This window comes from Megascapheus bottae, chromosome 5 (assembly GCF_031878675.1).
Source record: "Megascapheus bottae isolate mThoBot1 chromosome 5, mThoBot2.hap1, whole genome shotgun sequence".
In the NCBI taxonomy this organism is placed as follows: domain Eukaryota; kingdom Metazoa; phylum Chordata; class Mammalia; order Rodentia; family Geomyidae; genus Megascapheus; species Megascapheus bottae.
Window position 1 is genome coordinate 8645517 of NC_143513.1, and position 23995 is coordinate 8669511.

Consider the following 23995-nt stretch of genomic DNA (forward strand, 5'->3'; position numbering starts at 1 on the left):
CTCATCAGAAATTCCCTGGCCTCATCCTAGACCTGCTGGACAAGAAACTCCAGGTGAGGCCCAGAAATCCATGTTCTGACAAGCCCTCCATGCATACCAAGGTTTGAGAAGCCCAATATCTTCCCAAATCATCTTTCTTTGTCTGTCTTAGAGGTTAGTAGTACTGAGGCCAGACAGCTTCTGACTGGAGGCCAGGGGAAGGGAAAATCAGGCTCTAAACGTCAGTCTTGGCTCCCACATCTCTCACTCTGTAGGAAGGGCACATGCTGGGGCTCTTGGACAGAGTGAAAGCAGGCATGGAGAGGGGAGGGGAGGAGAGGAGAGGAGAGAGTGTTCACGCTGAGTTCCCAGTGCCTTGAACTCCAGCTGCTCAAGAGCTGTGCCTGGCACAGAGCATGAGACCTACTTGCTAGTGGGTAAATGAAGTCAAGTGCAATCTGGGCACAGATGGATAATGCCTATAATCCTAACTACTAAAGAAACTGAGATTGAAGGATTGCAGTTCAAAGCTAGCTTGAGTAGGAAGGACAGTGAGACTCTTATCTCCAATTGACCACAAAAAGCCAGATGTGGATCTGTGGCTCAAGTGGTAGAGTGCCAGTCCTGATAAAGGAGAACACCAAGGCCCTTACACACACACACACACACACACACACACACACACACACACACACACACACACACACACACACAGGTGCATACACAGCAACACACATACACTTCAAAGGTACTAGTCTTTAAATCCATGACACACAGGAGGATTCCATCTTGGGGGCTGCTAACTCATTGAGATACGGAGCTTGGCTCATGTGGTAGAACACTAGCTTTGAGCACAAAAGCTAAAGAACAGCGCCTAGGCCCTTAGTTCAAGCCTCAGGACCAGCACACAAGTGACAAGAACAACAATAACATCTTATTGCGTAAGGGAAGGATGTGATCAAATGTCTCTGGTCATTTCTTGGGCTTCGGTTGGGTTAGCTTCCTCTCTGCTAAGAGTGCACCTCTGGGATGCACTAGCTTTTAGAAATGCGCCCAGTCCTGAAGGAAAGGACCATTTAGGCTACGATGACAGGACTTCCTGCATCTTGGATCTGCTTGGGACCTACACAGTTCATCTCTGCCGTAGTCAAAGGACTCCAAGTTTTGAGAAGAATTCCCATTTGCTTTAGGTCCTAGGACCCTATTCTTTCCTTAGGATGCTCTCATTGAAAAAGAGTATTCCTTAATTCATCTGACTCTACTAGGAAAGGGAAAAATCAAAAAGTGTTCTAACTGCCATAGGTACCTTTCCCAGCCAACACAAAGCTCAAACCTCATCTTCTAGCTACATTAAAACAGCACCTAGTCTCTGAGGGTAGTTTTATAAGGATATGTTGCTGATAGTGATCACACAGTTAACTAGGGGTGCAATGTCCTCAGTATCAGCAGGTATTTTAAAGCAAACACCACATGGCCACCTCCTCCTGCTTCCTGGAACAGTGGGGAGGGTGTTTCCTGTCTAAAACCTCAGGGCCAAATTTCCACATGAAATTGCTTTTCAGAGCTGGTGGTTCCCTTGCTTTCCTGCTTCAGGACGTGACTTCCCTTCCACAATGAGTTCCTCACATGGTAATGGCCAGTTTCCTCTGTTCTCAGTAGTGGCCATGGAGAATGTGCGCTGCTTCAGTGGATGAAGATGGGATAGTTCTCCTTATAAAGACATACTGCCATGGTAAAGGAAAGACCCTTTGTCTTAGGTCACGTCAGGTCAAGAGACTCGACTTTTGTCAGAATTCTACAGGACAACAGGATAGAGACAATTCTTTTGTTGTTGTTATTGTTGAGATTGGATTTTGATGGACAGCCCAAGCTGGCTTCAAGCTTGTGATCCTTCTGTCTTAGCCTGCCAAGTACTAAGACAACACTTAGAAATGCTACTGGTAAGCAAGTACTCACTACATAGAGAGTTCAAAGCCAGCCTGGTCTATGTGGCCACTTTGGAGGGCTGAATCACCTATGGGGCAGTACTCAGCTTTACTGGGAGTTAAGTGCCTTCTGTGTGAATGGTGGAACTGCAGGTCCTGGCATCCCTCTCAGCAGAGATGGGCTCCCCCATAGAATGGGAACGACATGATCACAAAGGAAAGTATTCCCACCACTTTCTCCCCTCAATCTCAATGCAAGAACAATAAGACACCTCGAAGGTTTGTATTTTCTAAGGACAAGAGCTGTCCCCACAGAGCTAGGCTGGGCAAAGCCACCTCTGCTCAAGTGCAGAGCAGGTAAAGGTGAGGAAGAATGCAAAATGGGGGCCCCAGGACCACCCCAAACCCTCACCTGCCACAGTGCTGCCTCTAGTATGGGTGCCCAGGGATCCTGGGGCCTGAGGGAGTGCAGAGGTTGTCCCCTGATGCTCAGGTCTACAAAAGCAAACCTGGTCGTGCTTCTGTTGCTTCAGCTTCAGAGGCTGGTATTATGGGCTGGAAGGACAAGGGCAGGGGAGCGTGCTGGGGCCCTGGACACACCAGGGAACACCTCTGGGGTTCCATCTCTCCTGGAATGGAAGGGAGAGGATGACCTTGGCCCACACCATCTCCTGTTTTAAAACTGCACTACGCTAGAACTCTAAGAGGAGAGGATGGAGGAAAGGCAGAGGGCAGCACTGAGAGAAGACTTGGAACAGAAATCCAAGATAGTCCTAATCATTAAAAGTCCTCTTTCCTTCTTCATGACAACCATGGTGTGAGCTCCACGAACAAGCTCATGGTACCAACAGGACACCGAACCAGCTTCCAAAAAGCTTAGTGCCCCCAAGCAAGGACCCCTCAAGACACCACCCAGCTTTCCTCAACATCCCCTACATCCCACCTCAGGACGCCTCCCTGAGGTACCCAAAGTAAGAGCTTACCTTTAATACATCGTGAGCCTGTTATATCTGGGTATACCCAGTAACTGTGAGAAGACAGTTATCAGTCACCCATCACCCGGTCCACATCCGAGCCCTGGAAAAGCGGGGCCAGGGGGAGGAGGAATATAGAAGGAAAAGGGTCTCGCTTCCCATGTGCCTACATATGGCAGGCCCTGGTCACAGAGCGCCCCATCAAGTTCTGGTAGCACTTCCTGAGGGAGCTGACAATACTCCCATTTGGAGTTTGAGAAAACTGCGGCTCGTGAGTGTGAGATAGCTGGGTTCCACACTGCCCAGCATGGGAGAATCTAGATCCAGCCAACTGAGCCAATCAGGACTGGTGGGACTGCGGGCTACAGAACACTCCTCAGGAGCTTACACCTGACCCTGTCATCATCGCCAACATCACTGCTGTCTTCACCATGAGTTTCTGCTTTTCCAGAATCTTCTAGAAGGTTCTCTCCTCCCAGAGTCTTTATATGCAAAGACTCTTAATGCTAAATGGGTGTTGTGACTTGGTGGTTTTCTTGTTTACATTGAGGCTTATGACCTTTTATCAATACTCGTAAAATAAGAGAAAAAATATAATGTAATACAATATTGGGCACAACCCACCACAGCTAACATTTCTGGTGGAATTCCTTCCATGTAGGCTGCTTCCTGTGTGTTTTAATGGACACTGTCTATGTGTCTGCTCACATGGACGCACACATGCTTTTTATTTTTTTGTTTGTCATGGGGCTTGAACTCTGCACCTGGGTCCTATCCCTAAGCTCTTCAGCTCAAGGCTACCATCCTACCCCTTGAGCCACAGTGCCACTTCTGGTTTTCTAGAGGTTAACTGGAGATAAGAGTCTCATGGACTTTAGTTCCAGGGCTGGCTTTCAACTGTGATCCTCAGATCTCAGCCTCCTGAGTAGCTAGGATTAAAGGCGTGAGCCACCATGCCCAGCTCAAACACACGCTTTTGTGTTCTGTTCTTCCTGTGTCAACTGGACCATTATACTACAAACCCTAAAATCCCTGTGTGGTCATCCAGGGCTGCCATACTCAGTGGTGGAGCGTGCCTCACTGGCTGGCAACCACTCCTGCTTCTTGGAGGCTTTGTTTCATTATAAAAATCTACAATCACCTAAGAAGGAAGCAACAAAACCTCACCCCTCCTCCTTCTACACCCACATGCTTGCTTTAAAATTACCTTTGTTTCTTGAAGGATATCAAGAATTTTTGCGTTTTGCTTGTGCTCGGTAGCCTAAGGTGGCCCTGAACTCTTGACCTCAACTTCCCAATACTGTGCTCACAGTCATAAGCTGCCATGCCCGTCTTTATAAAGAGAATTTCATTGTGTTTTATTCTGTTTTACATACGTACATGTGATAAACAGATGGTAATACTGGTATCTGGACAATGAATCACCAGAAAGACAGCCCTTCTCCCATCTACAAACACCAAGTATACCGCATTCCTTTTTTTAAATGTCTGACTGGCACCAACAACAGGAATCTTCACAAATAACTTCCTTTCTTTCACCCAAGACTAATAATTCTCAGCTTTATTTTTTCCCCTCTAACTCTGTATGTAATAAAACATCTGGTGTCACCTTGTGTTTGCTAAGATTCTCAGTCAGTGAGTGGCATCATTTTTGTGTATGTAAAAGTACCACAGGGTCACCAGCCCTGTGTCCTTGTCATCAGCTCAGACACCTCACCCCACCCACACCCACACCCGAACAGCACATACCACCACTATCACTGGGTTCTCTCTTAGGAAGAGACTTCCTCAGCCCAGGTCTCAAGCAGGGTAAGATTCAACAATGAGAGCCACCCTCTGAGAATCTAACACCTCCCAAAGGCCCCACCTCCATTCTAGCCTATGGGGACTCTATCTTCAACACAGAAAGGCTGGGCACACCAATGTCTGGAGCTATGATGAGAAGAAAAGAGGCACAGTTCTGAAAGCCAAGGGGGTGGAGATGGGGACACACAGTTAAGGATTTCATGTAACATTAAAGCTGGGACTTGTGCTCTCACTGTGTAGCTATAGAAGCCTGCATATCCATGATAATGAGCTGAGAGGTTTGGCTTAGCTGGGGAAGGCTTCTCCAAAGAGGTGATGCTTGGCTTCAGAACTCAAGGGGAAGGGAAGCTGATTATAGAAAGGGAGGGGAAGGGCTGGGAGTTTGGCCTAGTGGTAGAGTGCTTGCCTAGCATGCACGAAGACCGGGGTTCGATTCCTTGGTATCACATACTTAGAAAAAGCCACAAGTGGTGCTGAGGCTCAAGTGGTAGAGTTCTAGTCTTGAGTAAAATACAAGGACAGTCCTCAGACCCTGAGCTCAAGCCCAGGACTGGAAAAAAAAAAAAGGAGGGGAAGACTCTCTTTAAGTCTCTGGCCCATCTTTTAATGGGATGGTTGTTACTTTGGAGATTAGTTTTGGATTGATTTAATTTTTTGAGCTGTTGATATATTTTAGATATGAGGCCTTTGTCCGTTGTGTGGTTGGTGAAGATCTTCTCCCACTCTGTAGGCTTCCTGATTAGTTTACTAGCTATGTCCTTTGCCATACAAAAGAAAAAAAAGCTCTGCAAATGGCCTATAGACACATGAAGAAATGCTCAACATCTCTGGTCATAAAAGAAATGCAAATCAAAACAACTCTAAGATTCCACCTCACTCCAGTTAGAATGGCCAGGATCAAGAAAACGAATAACAACAGATGCTGGAGGGGATGTGGCAAGGAGGGATCACTACTGCACTGTTGGTGGGAGTGCAAACTAGTTCAACCACTATGGAAAGCAGTATGGCAGTTCCTCAAAAGACTAAACATAGACCTCCCCTATGATCCAGCAATTCCACTACTTGGCATTTACCCAACCACCCAGAAACAAGGATATACTAAAGCCACTAGCACAACAATGTTCATTGCAGCACTATTCACCATAGCAAAGATATGGAACCAACCCAGATGTCCCTCAGTTGATGAGTGGATCAACAAGATGTGGTATTTATACACAATGGAATTCTATGCTGCTGTCAGAAAGAATGACATTGCCCCATTTGTTAGGAAATGGAAAGACTTAGAAAAAAAAATCATATTACGTGAAGTAAGCCAGACTCAAAGGAACTTAGGCTCAATGGTTTCCCTCATTTGTCATAATCAGTAGAAACCTTGGGCTCTACTAGCAGAGATTTGCAATAGAGCAAAACCTTGATACAAAAGGCCATATAGTATGACGCTAAATGAAAGGATCTCTAGGATATAGAAACATAAGCCATATAATGAATGATTGTTGTCCTTAATGTACTATGTTATCTCTCATCTCTTTTGCTGTCCCTTGGTTATCTCATATTTTTACAGTATCTCACTTTGTTAGCTGATATATCGGATATATTTGTATTTGGTTATCTGAAATTGGATAGGGAAGGGAGGAAAACAAGATGAGGGGTGAAGGTTGGGGGAGGGAAATGGGGACCAAGACATGTGAAAGGGTATCAATGTATGGGAATTAATACACCATCTATCTGGCAAATATCATGTAACCCTTCTAATAATTAAAATAAAAAATATATGAAAAAAAAAAGAAAGGAAGGGGAAATAGTCCAAGAAGCAAGGGCAACATGTACAAAAGCCCTGTGGTGGAACAGCATAGAGCTTTTATGGGAGAGGGAGGCCAGTGTGGCAGCAGAAGGGACAGCAAGGGGCAGAATGGGAGGATGAGATCCTGGCTGAGCAGGGCCCTGTGATCTGAGAGGAGTGGGTACCTACATTTTGGACAGGTATCTGAGCTGCAATACTGAGCATGGGATGGAAGATGCCTTGTGGAGGGCTGGGTCTGGGGATCAGAGAAGCCAGAACCCCACACTTAGGGTATGCCTGGGACAGGAAGGCATAGCCCAGTATTTCTTAGTGAACTGGTGCTCTGATGCTCAGAAAAGGAAGGGAGGGAGGGAGGGAAGGAGGGAAGGAGAGAGGAAGAAGGGGAGAGAGGGAAGAGAAGGGAAGAGAGTGAGGGAGGGAGGAAGGATGGAAAAAGGAAGAATGGAAGAAGGGAGGGAAAGGTGGAAGGAAATTAAGGAGAAAAAAAGACAGTTTTAGGGCAAATAAAATAGGTACTTTTTCCCAATTAAATGCTGAACTTGAGGGGAATGACTGAAACTAATTATTCTAAATGAAGCTGGTCTGAAAATAGCAATGTATTTTGGAAGCTTTGTGGCTATTTTGGGAGCGCATGGGGGCAGCTGCAGGCAGCACGAAGCAGATCCCACCACAGAACAAAAACACTGAGATGGCAGTGGCACGATTACCCGGGGACATGCCTTCCCATAGTTCCAAGCTCATTCTACCACCTACAACACCCTGGCAATGAAGGCCCACAAAGCAGCCCTTTCCCAGTGCAATGACAGGCCCAGGTTCAGCAGGAATGGTCAACCAGCCTTGTGTGTTTCAACCTTTCACTTGTGCTCCAGGTTTGTGTGATACCAAGTTATTTCTGAAGACAAGCTATGTCAATACATCTAAGCACAGCTCTTTCCTTTGTAGGATCTTTCCTCTTTGATGTTATTAGGTTAACAGGCTCAAAGAATGAGTAAGACAGAGAGAGATAGAGAGGGGGAGAGAGAGACAGAGAAACAGAGACACACAGAGAGAGAGAGAGTCAGATTTAACCAAGTGCAAGTGAGGGAGTTACCCTGAGTGTGGGCACACAATCCTATAGACTCAGAGATTGTAGAGTTAAAGAGGAGAGAACCAGAGAACCCATTCATGCTGGCCAGCTTTCTGTCTGCTTCCTGTCTCCCAAGAAGTGAGCAGGTCCATCCATCACATGCTGCCACCACCACAAGGTTCTACTTCTCCAACAAACAAAGCACTATGATCTGAAAACTTTGGAGAATCCAAAACCAATCATTCCTTCCCTTAAAGTTGTTTATGTCAGGCATTGTCATAGCCACAAATCATTCATCTGGGGACATTTTCACTTGTGGTTTTTAACAGATCAGAGCAAGGAAAAGAAAGATGGGAAGAGCTAGGAAAGTAATGGGCAGAAGAATTACTAAACTGCTTTGATCCCGAAAAAAAAAATCACCAAAGCTGGTCTTCATATTAACTTAACCCTGTACACACCTTTTATTTTCCTAAAGCCCCAAGTCCAGTTTTCTCAGTCTGTCTATGCTGAAGACTGGTTCACTCTTTGACTCCCTTTAGATTGCAAAGCTCCCAGAACAACCCACACATCTTTCTGTGAAGAGGTGGAGTTATTTAAAACTGTCACACTGAACAAAATTAGCATTTATGAACCCTCAGGGAAATTGCTCTGGTTGCCATTTTTCTTATAAAATGCCAGATTTCCACTATTCTAAATGGTACTTACACAGACTGCTTTCCTCAGCAATAATCATAAAAATAAAGACTTCAAAGCTGTGGGTGAAAGGATTACTGATTCATAATTTATTTTATTTGCATTTGCATTATGCCAAATTCTATTCTTTAAAGCCTCCATATTTTCTATTTTATTTCAAGCAACCCATGGATTTGGTTGTTCTTTTCTTGTGGAATGGAGCGTGGCAATTTTTCACTCCCAGACACCTCATTGCAGCAAGAAATGGAGGTGGCGATTCATGAAATAAATAGCTGTCTCCTTTTAAAGAATGTCCTGAGACTCAGATCTCAATTTCTTGGGCTAATAGAAAAGTGGAAAGCCAAATCCCCATACTATCTTTCAGTCAAGCTCCCATCTGATCAAAGTTTAGGCTAGGGGTACTCAAAATTAGTGGAATAGCCTAGTTTCATAAGCCTTTCTAGACTCTGCCAACCTATAAAATGTAAGTGGTTGGAAGCAAGCAGAACAGAGAGAAAAAGAAGAGACAGGCTACAACAATCAAGTTGAGTTCTGGGCAGGGTCCTTATTGGGGATGTCTTGATAATGCCCCATAGGGCAAGGAGCTTACTTCATATTTTTGGATCTGAATTCAAGCAGTTCTCACTTACTTGTGTCAAGAGCCAAGTCACTCTTGATATAAAGAATGGAAGGCTGGAGGGGGTAATGTGATCCAGAGGGTAGGTGTGAGAGGGGAGCCCTAAATCCATGGCTATCTGACCTCTATATGCCAAGGTAATTTCCCTCTGATGTGACTATAGTTGCTTCTCTGTACCCTTCATTCTATATCTGCCTTTGTGGATTCAACCCACTATATGTTAGAAAATATTCAGACTTTCTTGTCATTATTCCATGAGCAACACAGAACTACATACCTAGTGCTTAAATTCTATCAGTTATTGTAAGTAACCTAGACATGGTTTAAATATCTGGAAGATGTGTGTAGATATAAAAATGCAATGCCATTGAATAGAGGGGTTTTCAGTATATAATGTTTTTTATGGCATCTGCCCTTACAGACAACAAGGGGAGACTGTATAATGAGGGCTTAATGGATCCAACATGAAGGAAAATTACTCTGGTAAGAACTGAAACAAAATGACATTAGAGAGACCAAAGTATAATTCTATATATTTCTTTCCAGCTTTCCAATTGTATAAAAGCTCCTTGTCTAGCCACAGGATAAATACTAATTAATCGGTGTGAACTTTATCCCTGTGGAAAGACACATCCTTCTTCCCTATTCCTGATTCCATGTATATACACAAACATAAATTTAATTGTTTTCAAAAATAATAAGTTCTGTCATTAAATAAGCACCAAACTTCCCTTGCCACATTTTAAAAACATGCAAAAAAGCACTTGTTATATCTCCCCTAGATTCTCAAATACACACACACATACACACACACACACACACACTCACACACACACATATGTGCACACAAACTAGGTGCACAGCAAGGGTACATGGGCAAAGAAACCAAATGACGAAAGGATAGGAAACAATTGCCTCTCTTGTGGAGATTACACCCAAGAAAGAGGGAGGGAAGAGGAGAATCACCTCAGAGAGGACAGACAATAGTATAGAAGTGCTGTCTTGAATTCTGTCACTGGGGAAACTCTGTTGCTAAGCAGAGTCAATGCCAATGTTGGCATTGAGAGTAAATGGCAGAACCCATCACCTTCCCTTCCAGATCCAATCCTTTATGTTACAAATGCTGGCATCTTGGATATTTCTGATCCCCAATGGTCTGCAGAGCTAGAATGCAGGGAAGATGCTTGGTGATTTAACAGTACTTCCACACAGCTACTTAGGTACATTGTTTGATGATCCACTTGTATAGAGAGCCATTGCCAGATAAACCTTGGTGAGTGGATGCTTGTTTTACTTTGGCTCCATTCTTTTAATATAATTAATACTAATTCTGAAATTGAAGTCAATCTGAATTTCGATGGACAAGAGTTTGATGGGACAGGCTGAGGACACAGGCAGGAATGGGCTGCTACATGCTTAGAGTGAGGTGGGGCAAACAAGTCTGGGGCCTGGAATGGGTCCAGCCAAAGGGGCTGTCTATGAACACTTCTGAATTTCTGCCCAGATGAATCCAAACTGCCAAAGCCAGGCTGGGTGCTCTCCCAAGAGTCTGGAATTCTGTTAAGGCCCAAACTCAACATTCCAATGCCTCCTGAAGGTTAATAAAACATGTGTATATAGAGATATATATTATCAGCTGGAGGAATTACTCATTCTAAATGTATAGTTAACGATTTGTCAGAACCTTCTTCTGAATTATTTCTGGTTCAATCAGGATAATTTTACCTGCTGAGAACGTCCTGCATAAATGTGTTTAGAAACTCAGCAAACTCAGTTTCACCTGGCTGTCCTTTGTTTCATTTATATTGACCAACCAGCTTCAATGTTGAATACAAAGTCATGTTCTCCAGACATGAATGAGTAAAATCACTCACAAAAAGTCTTGGAACTGTCTTTGAATTGAAGGTTTTTTTCAGGGCCGGCACATTGTTAGCATTTCCTGATAGGAGAAGTGTTTGAGGGTAGATTGGGAAACACAGGAAACTGCATGTAACCAGTCACCATGGCCCATCTGAGTGCCTGGAGGAGATGGTGAGAATTTTGATGAACTGGGCACAATTTTCTTTCTGTTGGAAAGGAGAGTTAAGAAACTAAAAGATTGTGAGAGAAAAGTACATAGGTTAAATCCAAGGACTAGCAGAGACCTTGTAGTATTGGAAAAACCCCAGAACAGACCCTCTTCTAGGACAATCAATGGCCTAAGGCATCATTTTTCAAACATTTCAGACTATGACTCATTTCAACATATATAGAGAGATACAGATGCAGATATTAAGTGGATGCCAGTCACTCACACCTGTAGAGCTAGCTACTCAGGAGGCTGAGATCTGAGGATTGTAGTTCAAAACTAAACCAAGTAGGAAAGTCTGTGAGACTCTTATCTCTAATTAATGACCAAAAAAGCCAAATGTGGAACAGTGACTCAATTGGTAGATGGCAGCCTTGAGTGAAAAAAGCTAAGGGACAGTGCCCAGGCCCTGAGTTTGAACTCTAGTACCAGCACTAAATAAATAAATAAGAAAAGAGAACACATTTTCTGATAGCCAGACATATATGTATATGTGTGTATACATGAGATACTTAGGTATGAAATTTGAGCTTTGTTCTGGAGCCATTTGGGTGATTTTTAATAGGGTTTCCCTCTTTGTCCCTGCCAGCCCAGACTGTGGCCCTCTTCATTATGCTTCCTGCTGTAGCTGGGGTGACATTGAGATGGGGTTTCACCATTTTTTTTTTCTTTTCTTGTGCCCCAGCTGGCCTGGAACCACAACAGGCTCAGCTAACTCATCATTCTCTCTTTTGGTAAAATATTACATCTTATTTTTTTAAAAGGATAAAAGAACACTTTGGGCAACCACTTATCAGGCCCTCTTGTAGATCTACCACTGACGTTTGAAAAATGACTGCCTTCCTACGAAGCACTAAGCTACCTTCCAACTGGTCATAATTGGACAACGTATTATAGCATGCTTATTATTTTCTGTTTATGAAATGTTTCTTTCTATACTGCTGATTGAGGTATTTTATTTGCATTCTTTCTGAACTTCAAAAGTTGTACAAGAAATTACAATAGAATGTGTCTATCAAAGTGTCCAGGGCTTCTTGAGCAAAATCACCTGTTCTTTTATTCTCCCCTGGTCTGTCTGTTCCCTCCTCCGAGGCTCATTTCATAGTTCCCACTTAATGAGAATATACAAAGAGCTCAAAAACCTAAAGTCCCAAAGAATCAATGACTCCATTAATATAAATAGGCAAAGGAGCTATACAGATACTTCTCAGAGGAAGAAGCACATATGCTCAATACATACAAGAAGAAATGTTCAACATCCCTGGCTATGAAAGAGATGCAAACCAAAACCACATTGAGATTACATCTCACTCCAGTAAGAATGGCCATCATCAAGCAAATGCTGATAGAAGCAAGGGTGGGGAGGGGAAGGCACCCTAATAACACTTTCTGTAGGAATGCAAACTAGGGCAAGTACTGTGAAAGTCAGCATGGAGGTTCCTCAGATAAATAAATAAATAAATAAATAAATAAATAAATAAATAACACAACTATCCTATGATCGATCCAGTGATAGCACTCTTAAGTATGTATCCAAAAGACTTCTGGTCAGAATACAGCAAAGATACCCACACACCCATGTTCATCTCAAGAGTTCTCAACAGCTAAGTTGCAAACTGTGTCTTTAAGTTAAAAGTCCCAGCAATGGAAGTCTAGTCAAACAGCAGGAAGATCTCAAAGACTAACAAAATATACTGCTGATTAAAGGACCATCACATTTAATTTATTCTCCCCAGGAATGGACGGGGACACTGCTCTTTGCACAACTTCAACTTTACATGTCCTCTTATTCAATGTTACTAATATAACACAGTCTAAATGGCTCATCATTGTTTAATTAGCTTCTCTTTGATAAATGACAAAGCTAAGAGACTTTTTAAAACTCATCTTTGTAAATTCTACAATTTGATCACTTCAATCCTTAAAGCTTTCATGGAAAGAAAAAAGTCAAGGGAACCCCAAGTACATATATGCTGTCTTGTGGTAATTTTGAACGCAAATGGAAAATGCATTTTACTACTGGTACAAGGGATTGAACCCAGAACCTCATACATGCCAGACAAGCACTCTACCAGAGAGCTCTATCACTGTCCCCCTTTAAAATTGAACCATGAAGGCTGGCCCATAATTCCCTCAGGAGCTCTACAACAGCAAAGTGTGAGGTACATCATGCATCCTGGAAGCAAAGTGGCAGTCTGGAAGCTGCTCTGAGCTAAAGTCATTCAGGCTCCATGTAACAGCCAGAGCTCCCTGATGGGCCTCCATTTTGGCTCACTAGTCCTTTTAAGGAAGGCCCACTTCCTATCAGCAAAGATAAAGCCAGGCAAGTAACTGTGATGAGTTTGATCATGATAAGACACTGATCTGGATCAGCCCACCAAGAAGACAAAAACAATGTGTACAGATATACAAATACTGACCCCTCAAGATCACCTTCAAATGAATAACCAAGCAAAGGGAAAATTAAATGAAGACACCTGAAGAACCTCACACCTATTTTTAAAGGACATTTCAGGGTTTCTTGTTCCTCAGTATTGTAGATTTTTTGTAAGTTATGACATGTGAAGCAGATTTTTCAATTCTGAATTCAAAGGGTAAGTCCAATCCATTCTCTGCATGTCTCCCATCAATTCCTGTGGCTACTACCAGTCAGCCTTGCACAAGCACATGTCCCTTCACTTTCAGATGCTAACCTAACAGTATCTGAATCTGGACCTAGACATTCCCACTGCCTCCTCAAACACCCAAGTCCACATTTGGTAAATGCCTTGGCATCATGGAGACACACACTGACTACTGAAATCTGGGTTTAATTCTCTATCACCTAGACCAAAAGCAGATCCTTTGGATCGGCTGTCAGGTATGAACATGGTAGCAGCAGAACAGTCATTTCCCATCAAGCTGTTAAGGTTGCAGACCACCTAAGTGAGGCCTTGAAAGAGAGGCAGGGCTATGCGTGAAGGAACCAGTCTTCTGGGTATGTCAGGTTTACCAACATACCTGCCCTTTGAGTTCCCTGCCCTCAGTGTCTTGTCTGTAAAATGACAGAGCTGACTCACATAGTTTTTAAAGTTTTCCTCAGTTATGACATGTTGCGCTTCTACACATACCATTCTCATGTGAACTGTTTTTATAACTGTATCCTCATAATGCAAAGCACTCTGAGGCATGCAACAGCAGGCTGGGTTCATATATGTACACGTGTGTATTCCAAATTCTATATCAGTTATTACAAATATTCAGCGTCCTTAGATTAGCTACATACATCTATCTGAAAAGGGTTATATCTACTCCTGCTTGCCTCCCAAAATCTCCTGGGAAACCATTAACCTTTTTTTTCTTTTTTTCTTTTTTTTGCCAGTCCTGGGCTTGAGCTCAGGGCCTGAGCACTGTCCTTGGATTTTCTCAAGGCTAGAGCTCTACCACTTGAGGCCTCAGCACCACTTCTGGCTTTTTTCTATGTATGTGGTACCAAGGAATCGAACCCGGGTCTTCGCGCATGCTAGGCAAGCACTTTAACCACTAGGCCAAACTCCTGGCCCAGAAACCATTAACTTTTAATTCCAATGCTGTTTGCCACCAGAGTTGGGCTGGTCCCTGACTGACATGTCAAATTCCAGTGTTTTACCAAGGCCTGCTGATGAGATCCAGGCCTGATTCACCAGGCACACTCAGAGCTATGAGGGTGTAGCTCTATCAGTTCCATGAGCAGCAAATCTAGGCAGGGCTAGACTCCAAAGCCAGGATCCTAAGACAAGGTACTACTTCCTCACACAGCATCAGGGAGGAAAGGCGGATGTCCTGTCTGACACAATATGGCGAATGGAAGGACAGAGAGCTTTTCTTTAATGTTTTCCAATGGCAGCAATCAATCTCCAGTTGGGCTTTTCAAGACTAGGAAGCCAATGGCAATGAAGATGACAAAGGTAACTATGACAACAAGAGGACCAGCTGACAGCACTAGGTACAGTCATACTAACATACAATTGCTTTCATTTCATACTTTTTTTTTTTTTGCAGAGCTCTCATTCAAAAAAAAAAAAACCCACAAAACAACAACAACAATAAAAACCTCCCAGTACTGCAAGTGCTACACTGTTGCAGGCTGAAAAAGATCTGAGGATCTGAGGTTGATGGGCATCCTGGCCAGTGGTGTCCTGTCCAGCGATCAGCAGAGCTGGATTCACCCTGTCTCACAGCCCAGTACTGGCAGATACACTATGAGATCTCCTGACAAGAGATGGTTGCATTTGGCCTGGGGGCAGGGTGGACAGCAGTGTGGACCAGGAGACAGGGACTGCCAGGGGTTCACCTCATTCAGGCAACTCTTCAGGAAGGCACTGGTCTCAGCTGGTGCCTGCTCAACGGTCCTGCCAGGATGGTGGTGACCTCCAGCTACAGTGACCGGCCAAACTATTATCCACAGCTTTGCAGGAAGCCATTTGAAAGGGTCATTGAAAACCGATCTTTCTAAATCAAGCTGCACCAATATTTTTATTTCCTTTCATGCAATGCCACGTTTAAAGGCATTAGTTTTGAAAGCCTGGGAACAAGTGCCCGTGACTAAAGTCCAGCAAAACACAAAGGAACCTCTCTCAAAGCAGAGAGCACACAAGGCCAATGACAAGGTTTCAGAATAAGGCCTTGCTTTTGGGATCTGGGGGACATGTGACCAAAAAAGCTCATCAAAACCCCAAAGCATTTTTCAGAGAAATGTCTGGGTCTTTGGAAATAAGGAATTGATAGGAAAACTTAGCTTATTAATTACACAGTTTATAACTTTTTTTGTTCAACAATTGACAAGTCACTGTGTCTGGTCTAGAAAGTAATGCTGCACATTCTTAATGCACAAAAGAACTTTAGAGACCTGCCCTGCCCAATGTCCCCAGCCTCAGCCACCTACTCCTCCACTAGACAGAAACTAGCAGAAGGAGGCGAAAACCCCATGGGCTTGTGTATGAAAGTCACTGGGTGCCTCTCCACTCAACTTCTGAGAAGGCCCATTTTGATGTAATGAATAGCAGATAAATCAGAAAAGCCCCCAAACTCAGTAAGGACCACTGGATAAGGAAGTGGAGAAAGTACTAGAAGACAGAGTACAAAAAGACAAGCTGTCCCTTCTTCACAAAGGAGTCAGGGACCAGCCCTTAGGAAAGCAGATAGGAGTCTGAATGAGAGGGAAAGCCAGCAGAGGAAAGGGACCTAGACGTCCAAAAGTAGGTCCCCAAGCCAAAGAGGAGGCTATGAGAAGAGCCAGGCTCTGGGCTCTGTGGGGACAGGAGAGCAAGCCTGGGACTTATCCCCAAGGTCAAGCCAAGGACCATTTAGACTAGAGCCTGGTCATTTGAAGCTCAGTAAGGCTGTAACTATAATGCCTCATAGCAGTGAACAAATGCATGGGAAGTCTTCCTTTTTCCTTTATAGCATAAATTAATTATAGAAAAGGGTTTTACTGTAATATTTATATGCATGCATATAATGTACTTGGAAATCCCTCCACACACACACACACACACACACATACACACACACACACTTCCCTCTCGTTTCTTTTTAGTGGACTTGGTTAAGCATACTTTCTTGTCCTATTTTCTCTGATACCTCAAAATACTGCTCATTTCTTTTTCACCTTTTCTCTTATATCATTCAAGTCCCCCTGCTTTGAACTGACCTGGTTGGCTGGGATATGAGACCTTTACCCACGATGGGTTCCCCAGAACTTCTTGCTGACTAGTCCAGGTAGTTCAGCATCCAATCCACCTCATAAGGATTTTCAGGCTAGTGGGGCTTGAGCCAAGGCTCCATGGCTGGCCTCAGGCAGATGCACTGGGTCTGACTTCCCCCAGAAGATGATACATGGCTAATCCCGGCCCAGGCCACCTCACCATCAGTCAGATGCATGGTTCCTGGATGGCTGGTCAGGCAATCCAGGCAGGGGGGTGAAGTGACTCCTGCCATCCATACAGTCATGGAGGGAGGGTCCAAGCACAACAGGCCTTGAGGAATTAAAGTCATGGGGTGGAAGGGCAGAAGGACTGGAAGTACTGAGCATGCTACTCTCTAAGGAGGCAGATAGGCAGGAGCGCTGTTGGTAGCACAGCAGCCATTAGCAAACACTGCAGGGCCAGAAACACTATCTTTTCCTCTCACTTCAAATCTTTCCCTGCTCTGACCTACACGGCCAGTCCATGACTTGGCCTACTCCGTGTCCTCTCTCAGAAAGCGGCACCGCACCAAGGACAGAACTAGAGCTGACGGCATCATGCAAGTTGAGGGGGTGCTCTGCCAGTAGAGCGCCACTCCAGGTCCCTAACTGATACGTATACTTTAACTATATTGATATACTTAGGACAGAAACTTTATATCTGCCAGCGTCCTCTGACTTTTCATGAAAGAGTAGAACAAGCAATTATAATAAATACTACAAAGAAAATTTGCTGGGGCCAGGGGAGGCAACTTTTAAGAACTGTTAAGATAAGTTGTAAGAATGCACAAAAAAGCCAGGTACCAGTGGCTCATGCCTGTAATCCTAGCTACTCAGGAAGCTGAGATCTGAGGATCTCAGTTCAAAGCCAGCCCAGGCACAAAAGTCCAGGAGACTCTTATCTCAACCACCAGAAAACTAGAAGTGGCACTGTGGCTCAAAAGTGGTAGCGCATCAGCCTTGTGCTTAAGAGTTTAGGAACAGTGCATAGGCCCAGAGTTCAAGCCCCATGACCAAACAAAAACAAAAAAAAGAATATGTGAAAAAAGAACTCCTATACCTAAAGCTTGCGTTTTCCTCCATTTTATTATTTCTATTTATCTTTCTCTTGCATTCCTGTGCATGTCTATGTGTCTATAGAACTGTTTATATGGCACCACGTATATGAACCCCAGGTTCTGCACTGTTTTTTTTTTTTTTTTGCCAGTCCTGGGCTTGGGCTCAGGGCCTGAGCACTGTCCTTGGACTTTCTCAAGGCTAGAGCTCTACCACTTGAGCCTCAGCACCACTTCTGGTTTTTTTTCTATGTATGTGGTACCGAGGAATCAAACCTGGGTCTTTGTGCATGCTGGGTAAGCACTCTACCACTAGGCCAAACTCCCAGCCCAGGCTCTGCACTTTCTAAGCAGATGTTCTACCACTTGAGCCATACCTCCAGCCCTTTATGCTCTGATTATTTTTGAGATAGGGTATCCATTTTGGCACAGGCTGGCCTGAACAATAATCTCTTATTTATGCTTCTTACATAGCTGGATGTGTACCTTCATCCCTGACTTATTCTGTTAACATAGGGTTCTTCTGAACTTTCTGCCCAGGCTGGCCTTGAACTGCCAACCTCCCAATATCTATCTCCTGTGTAGCTAGGATTACAGGTATGAGCCATAGTACCCTATTATTTATTTTCTCTTCTGAATAATCCCAAATTATAACACTTCACATCTCCTTATTCCTAAAAATACGGGCATACAATTCCTAAAGACAGGTTCGTTCTCTTTCACAATCACTAGCAAATTATCGACTTCAGGAAAAGTTAATGTTGATATATAACTCTATCTAATCTCTCATCTGCATCCACAGTTGTCATTTGGCTCACAGATAGCTTTTATAGCCAGACTGAGCATGTCTTAATGGCTGAATGTGTATTAAGAATTAATATGTGTAATTAAGAATTAATATAAGTAGAGTGCTTTGGCATTTAGAAGCCCATGTGCTACATCGACCCTTGGCTCCCATCTTGCCTCCCTGAGCTCAGGCAATATTCTGTCCTTGTTCTGCTCAGGATAGAGAAGAGGCTGATCTAAAGCCAGAGCTCATCCCCTCCTACCTCATATCACTGTTCAGTGCTTCTTTTAAAGATTGTACTCATTCCATGCCAACAGACCAACCAAAGATTCAAACTTTTAGGTTTTTTTGTCAGTTCTAGGCTTGAGCTCTGGGCCTGAGCGCTGTCCTTGGACTTTCTCAAGGCTAGTGCTACTACCACTTGAGCCACAGCATCATTTCCAGCTTTTTCTGTGTATGTGATACTGAGGAATCGAACCTGGGTCTTCATGCATGCTAGGCAAGCACTCTACCACTAGGCCAAACTCCCAACTCAAGATTCAAACATTTTAAATTCCCAAAGCAGAATAACATCGTCTGGGCGCTTAACTCTTCCTCCACCAACTTCCATGTCAGTCTTAGGGACTCCAATGAACATCACGACCACACCTATCCCAGGCTTGGCATGAGTTTGGAGACCCACAGGGGGGTGCACACAGACCTGCTCACCCCACCTTACACACAGAACTGGTAACCAAACAGCCAACGATCCCCAGGTTGAGGCTTGACTTAAATGCAGAAAGCAGAGACCCGCTGGCCCAGTGCTGCAGATTAAGCCACTATCACAGCCCTACAAGGGCCAAGCAATGGAATTTGTGGGCATGGAACCTCAGTGATAGGGGGAATTCTGACTAAAGTTCTGCATGGTTCACTTTCTAGAAGCACTACTGGATCACTTTTAGTAAGCATCATGTGTAGCAGTGGGGAGCAGGGGCTTCACTATGTGTGGTATGTGGCTCTGTTTGTGGACTTGGGGCAGAAGAGTGCTATATTTACCTTTTCCAGGGCCTCTTTGTCAAGTAGCTCTTGCACAGCTAGAAGCTTGATGCTGAAAGAGAAAATTAAAACCACACTTGAAAACAAATCATCTCATGTCACTGAACTTTATCACACAAGTCACAAAAACAACAGTGTGAAATTTCAGCCTGCCTTTCTGTCACCTCTCACCTGAAGGTGGTCATTTGCCATTCTGAAAATATTATAATGTATCCAAGTGCTAAAATTACACTAAATAACCTAAATATTCCACTTTCAGATTATTCCCCCAAATACTGGAAATCAAGCACTTAAGGTAGTGGTGTACCAATGTCCACAGCAAGGTTATTCATAATAATCAAATGGTAGAACCAAAATGCTCATTACCAGATGACTGAATGAACAAAATGTGGTAGGTATATATCCATGTATCCATATAAGATAGACTATATTATTCAGCCTTAAGGCAATTTGAGAGTCAAGCACTGGTGGCTCGTGCCTATAAATCCAAGCTACTTGAGAATCTAAGACAAAGAGAACTGATTTCAAGGTCACCTTGGGAAGAAAAGTTCACAAGATGTCTTCTCAATCAATAGCTGGGCACAATGGTATATCATCCGAGCTATGAGGGAAAGCCTGAAAATAGGCGATGGCAACCCAGGTTGCACTTGAACAAAAATGAGAACCTAACTAAAAAAACAATTAGTGTAAAGTGGGGTTGGCACTGTGGCTCAGTGGTTGAGTGTCTGCCTAACAAGTATAAGGCACTGAAACCCTAGTACCACTACCGCCACGACACAAAAATAAATAAACAAATAAAGAAAATTCTAATAGAGGCTAAAAGAAATACATTTTATAGTCATTTATAATAACTGAAATATGCTAGTGACAAAAAGGCAAACACTGAGTTATTCCATTTACATGATATACCCAGAGTGGTCAGGTTGATAGAGAGCAGGGGGGAGCCAAGAGGAATTGAGGAGTTGAGTTGAATAGGGATGAAGCTGGGGAGGTAGGAGATTGTGATGTCCAGGATCTATTTCATGTTATGGACATTTCATCAGATAATATCCCAGAAATCCCAGCAAGGGATATGAATAAACTCAAAAGACTATCAAGAAGAAAATAAGTTACCAATATTCAGTTATTAGTCTTTAGCGGATGTTTAGGGGATGATGATGAGCAAGTTGCTAAAATCACAGCACACACAGGAGGCCTGCTCAGCTACTCATTTGTTTTCCATACTGATAGAACCTTACTGTGTGTAGTAGCTTAGCATATATGATGACTTTATGACTGGCTCCTGCTTATGAAAAGCTCGCGGCCTCTAAGAGGCCATGGTTAGATCAGAATATGATGCAGAGGAGGACATGGCCCCAAAGAATTCAGAAGAAGCATCCTAGAGCTTGCCAGTTGTCAGGGCCAGGGGGAAGGTCATCTCAGAGGCGTCCACAAAGATACCAGGGGGAGAGGCCAATGCTCCAGTTCCCAGGTTAAAGCCTGAGCCTGGACACAGCCCAGACCTGAGGTAAGAGAACTCAGCTGCAGATGTAGGGTTATAGGGAAGGTGTTTTCTGTTCTTCTTTTAATTTAATTTAAGTTATGGGACTTGAGCCCAGAGCCTGGGTGCTATACCTGAGCTTTTCTGCTAGTACAGAATAGGCTAGTGCTCTACTACTTTGAGTCACAGCTCTACTTCCAGATCTCAGATAGTAAATTGGAAATAAGAGTTGGGCCAGGAGCTTGGCCTAGTGGTGGAGTGCTTGCCTAGCATGCACAAAGACACGGGTTCAATTCCTCGGTACCACATACATAGAAAAACTCAGAAGTGGTGCCGTGGCTCAAGTGGTAGAGCATTAGTCTTGAGGATAGTGCAAGGATAATGCTCAGGCCCTGAGTTCAGTCCCCAGGACTTGCAAAGGAAAAAAAAAAGGCTCAGTGACTCCTGCCCCAGGCTTTGAAATGTGATCCTCAGATCTCAGCCTCCTGAGTAGCTAGGATGACAGGTGTGAGCCATCAGCACCTGATTTGCTTTCTGTTCTCAATATGCTGCTTCTGAAGTGTTTGTGGACACAGATGCAGGTAGCTGAGGCTGCAAAGCGGTCTGAGCTCCACTCAGCATGAGAATACAAAGATGGCTTAGGGAGTGCATCCGCTGTGGACTGGCTAGTGTGCCTAGGACCACTGCCAACCCACAGAGCAGGGGTGGACCTCACCAGCCAACCCAGTACAACAGTGTACTTGAAAGCATCTCCAGGTAGTACAACTTTTTCAGCAAACATGAGAGTTGGTGGGCAGCTCCCTGGGCCTTCCCTCCCCTCCATCCACACCAGCCTTTCCCCTGCCACCTACAGTGGAGTTTCTGCAGTTCCTTCAACTCAGCAGGGCTTCCCCAAGAGGGCTGCCCCACACTCCATCTCATCTCCTCATTCTGGTCGAGTCATGAATGCCACTCCTCCAAGTAGTCTCCCTGACCACCCAAGGGAAAGACAATCTCTGTTTACAGCATTTGTTTCCCTTACTACATTTCTTGCTAATATTAGAGGAGTGCTTGCTGGCATGCTCCTATCAGTCTCTTCCCAAATATGGAAGCCCCTGAGGCCAAGGGGCTGGGGGCGTTCTTGCAGTGTCTATGTGAATATTGCTGACAGCCTGGGCCTGGAGGTCTATGGGCCAAGACCCTTCCAAACCTCACAGGCCATGCCTCAGTTTCTCCAACTCAAAACACCACTAATGGAATTATTGGATGGGTTTGCCTTGGGTGAAGGCCTATATGGCAGTTGTATAACTGATGTCCATTTCTGAAATATACCTAACAGCAATCATCAACCCTTCCTCAGCACATTCGGACTCCCAGGATATAAAGCCAACATTCCAGGTTAGCAATTTGGGCAGCAACTTATGTGCTAAGTTAAGCGTATCCGGTTGTAGCTCGAGTTTCAGAAGCTTAAGTTGCCTCTGAAATAACCACCAGAAAATATTTACTCTGGAGAGACTTTTAAAATAGTCTCTTGTTCCTGCCCCATCTGTGGTCATGAGGTCTGGTCTAGTGTCAAATATCAGACATTTACAGATGAGAGAAAATGAACGCTGTTAATGCATTCCACTGTCTTCTCCCTATGCACAAAGAGGCTATATTCAACAGGCTGAATCCATGGTCCAGAAGTGCATCATTTCAGGAGCTGAATGGAAATGAAATTAAAATATCTTCATTGACTCTTATTGTGCTCAAGAAGAGGGAAGGGAAATACTTGATCCGTCCATGGCTCCTCTCCAAACCCCTCCGCCTCTTCCCACGGAATTTTCCCACAGTGCACTGAACTTAAACTCAACTTCTCAGTTGTCCCCAACACTCCACGAACCACAATCCATCCACTGAATATGGAATGTGAACTAAAACCCATGGAACATCGGCTCTCAAGCCAGTGTTGCTGTGAACAGTGATGGAAAGAGACAGAAAAATAGGCACACTATTGACACCCAAACCCCAAATAGGGGAAAACAAGATGACAAGACACCCAGATGGATATTGGCTGGGTTTTAAAGCAGAAGCAAGGTGTGTTTCTAAGACATAGTGCTCTAGCTACTAAATTTCTTGAGCCTCTGGAGCAAGCAGGTTCCTTTTATGGAGAGAAGCAGAGCATCTGCTCTGTTATGTAACTGTTCAAGTGATCTAAAGGTACTGGACATTCCGTAGGCGTGGGGGACTTATTTCAGTACTTATCATATCAGATTCACTTAACACAACAGCTACTCCCTGAGAGGAAATTTCACACATACGTAGGAGCAACATCTTCTATTTGATACATCTAACTTCTTGCATAGAAGAGAGTCTGGTATCTCCTTTCCCTTTTCTTCCTTCCCCTCCCTCCCTGGTTATTTGGGTGTGTGTGCCCACACACCGGGGCTTGAACTCAGGGTCTGGGCATTATTCCTGAGCTCTTTTGCTCAAGGCTAAGACTCTACCACTTGAGCCACAACTCTACTTCCAGTTTCTAGTCAATTAATTGGAAATAAGAGACTCACAGACTTTCTTCAAACTGTGATCCTTGGATCTCAGCCTCCTGAGTAACTAGGATTATAGGTGTGACACAGGGATGCCCAGATTCCATGGTCATTTTTTTTGTGTGTGGGTCATGGGGCTTGAACTCAGCCTGAGCCATGTCCCTGAGCTCTTCAGCTCAAGGTTACCACCCTACCCTTGAGCCAAGCCCCACTTCCCATTTTCTAGAGGTTAATTTGGAGAGAAGAGTTTCAGGTCCTTTTGCGCCCAAGCTGGCTTTGAACTTGATCCTCAGATCTCAGCTTCCTGAGTAGCTAGGATGATAGGCATGAGCCACCACATGCTGCTCCTGGTCATTTTTTTAATCTAAGTGGTAACAATGACCAGAGCTAGATGTGCCCAAATCTAGGGTCTCCAACTAGTGCCATACAACTACAGACTTCCAGAAACTTGAGTGTCCTCATTATATCCACCCAAGAAGGGACCGTATATCCAGTGCACTGA

The 23995-nt window shown here is 44.1% G+C and overlaps 1 protein-coding gene across 3 annotated transcripts in view; it reads right to left on the reverse strand.

Moving 5' to 3' along the window:
• The window catches only part of Eepd1 (endonuclease/exonuclease/phosphatase family domain containing 1), a 73319-nt gene that overhangs the window by 13308 nt on the left and 36016 nt on the right, over positions 1–23995 (reverse strand). For all 3 annotated transcript variants that reach the window (XM_090332640.1, XM_090332639.1, XM_090332638.1), the window contains exon 3: positions 19510–19561. In XM_090332640.1, the coding sequence (XP_090188766.1) occupies positions 19510–19561 (52 nt within the window). The remainder of the gene's footprint in view (positions 1–19509; positions 19562–23995) is intronic.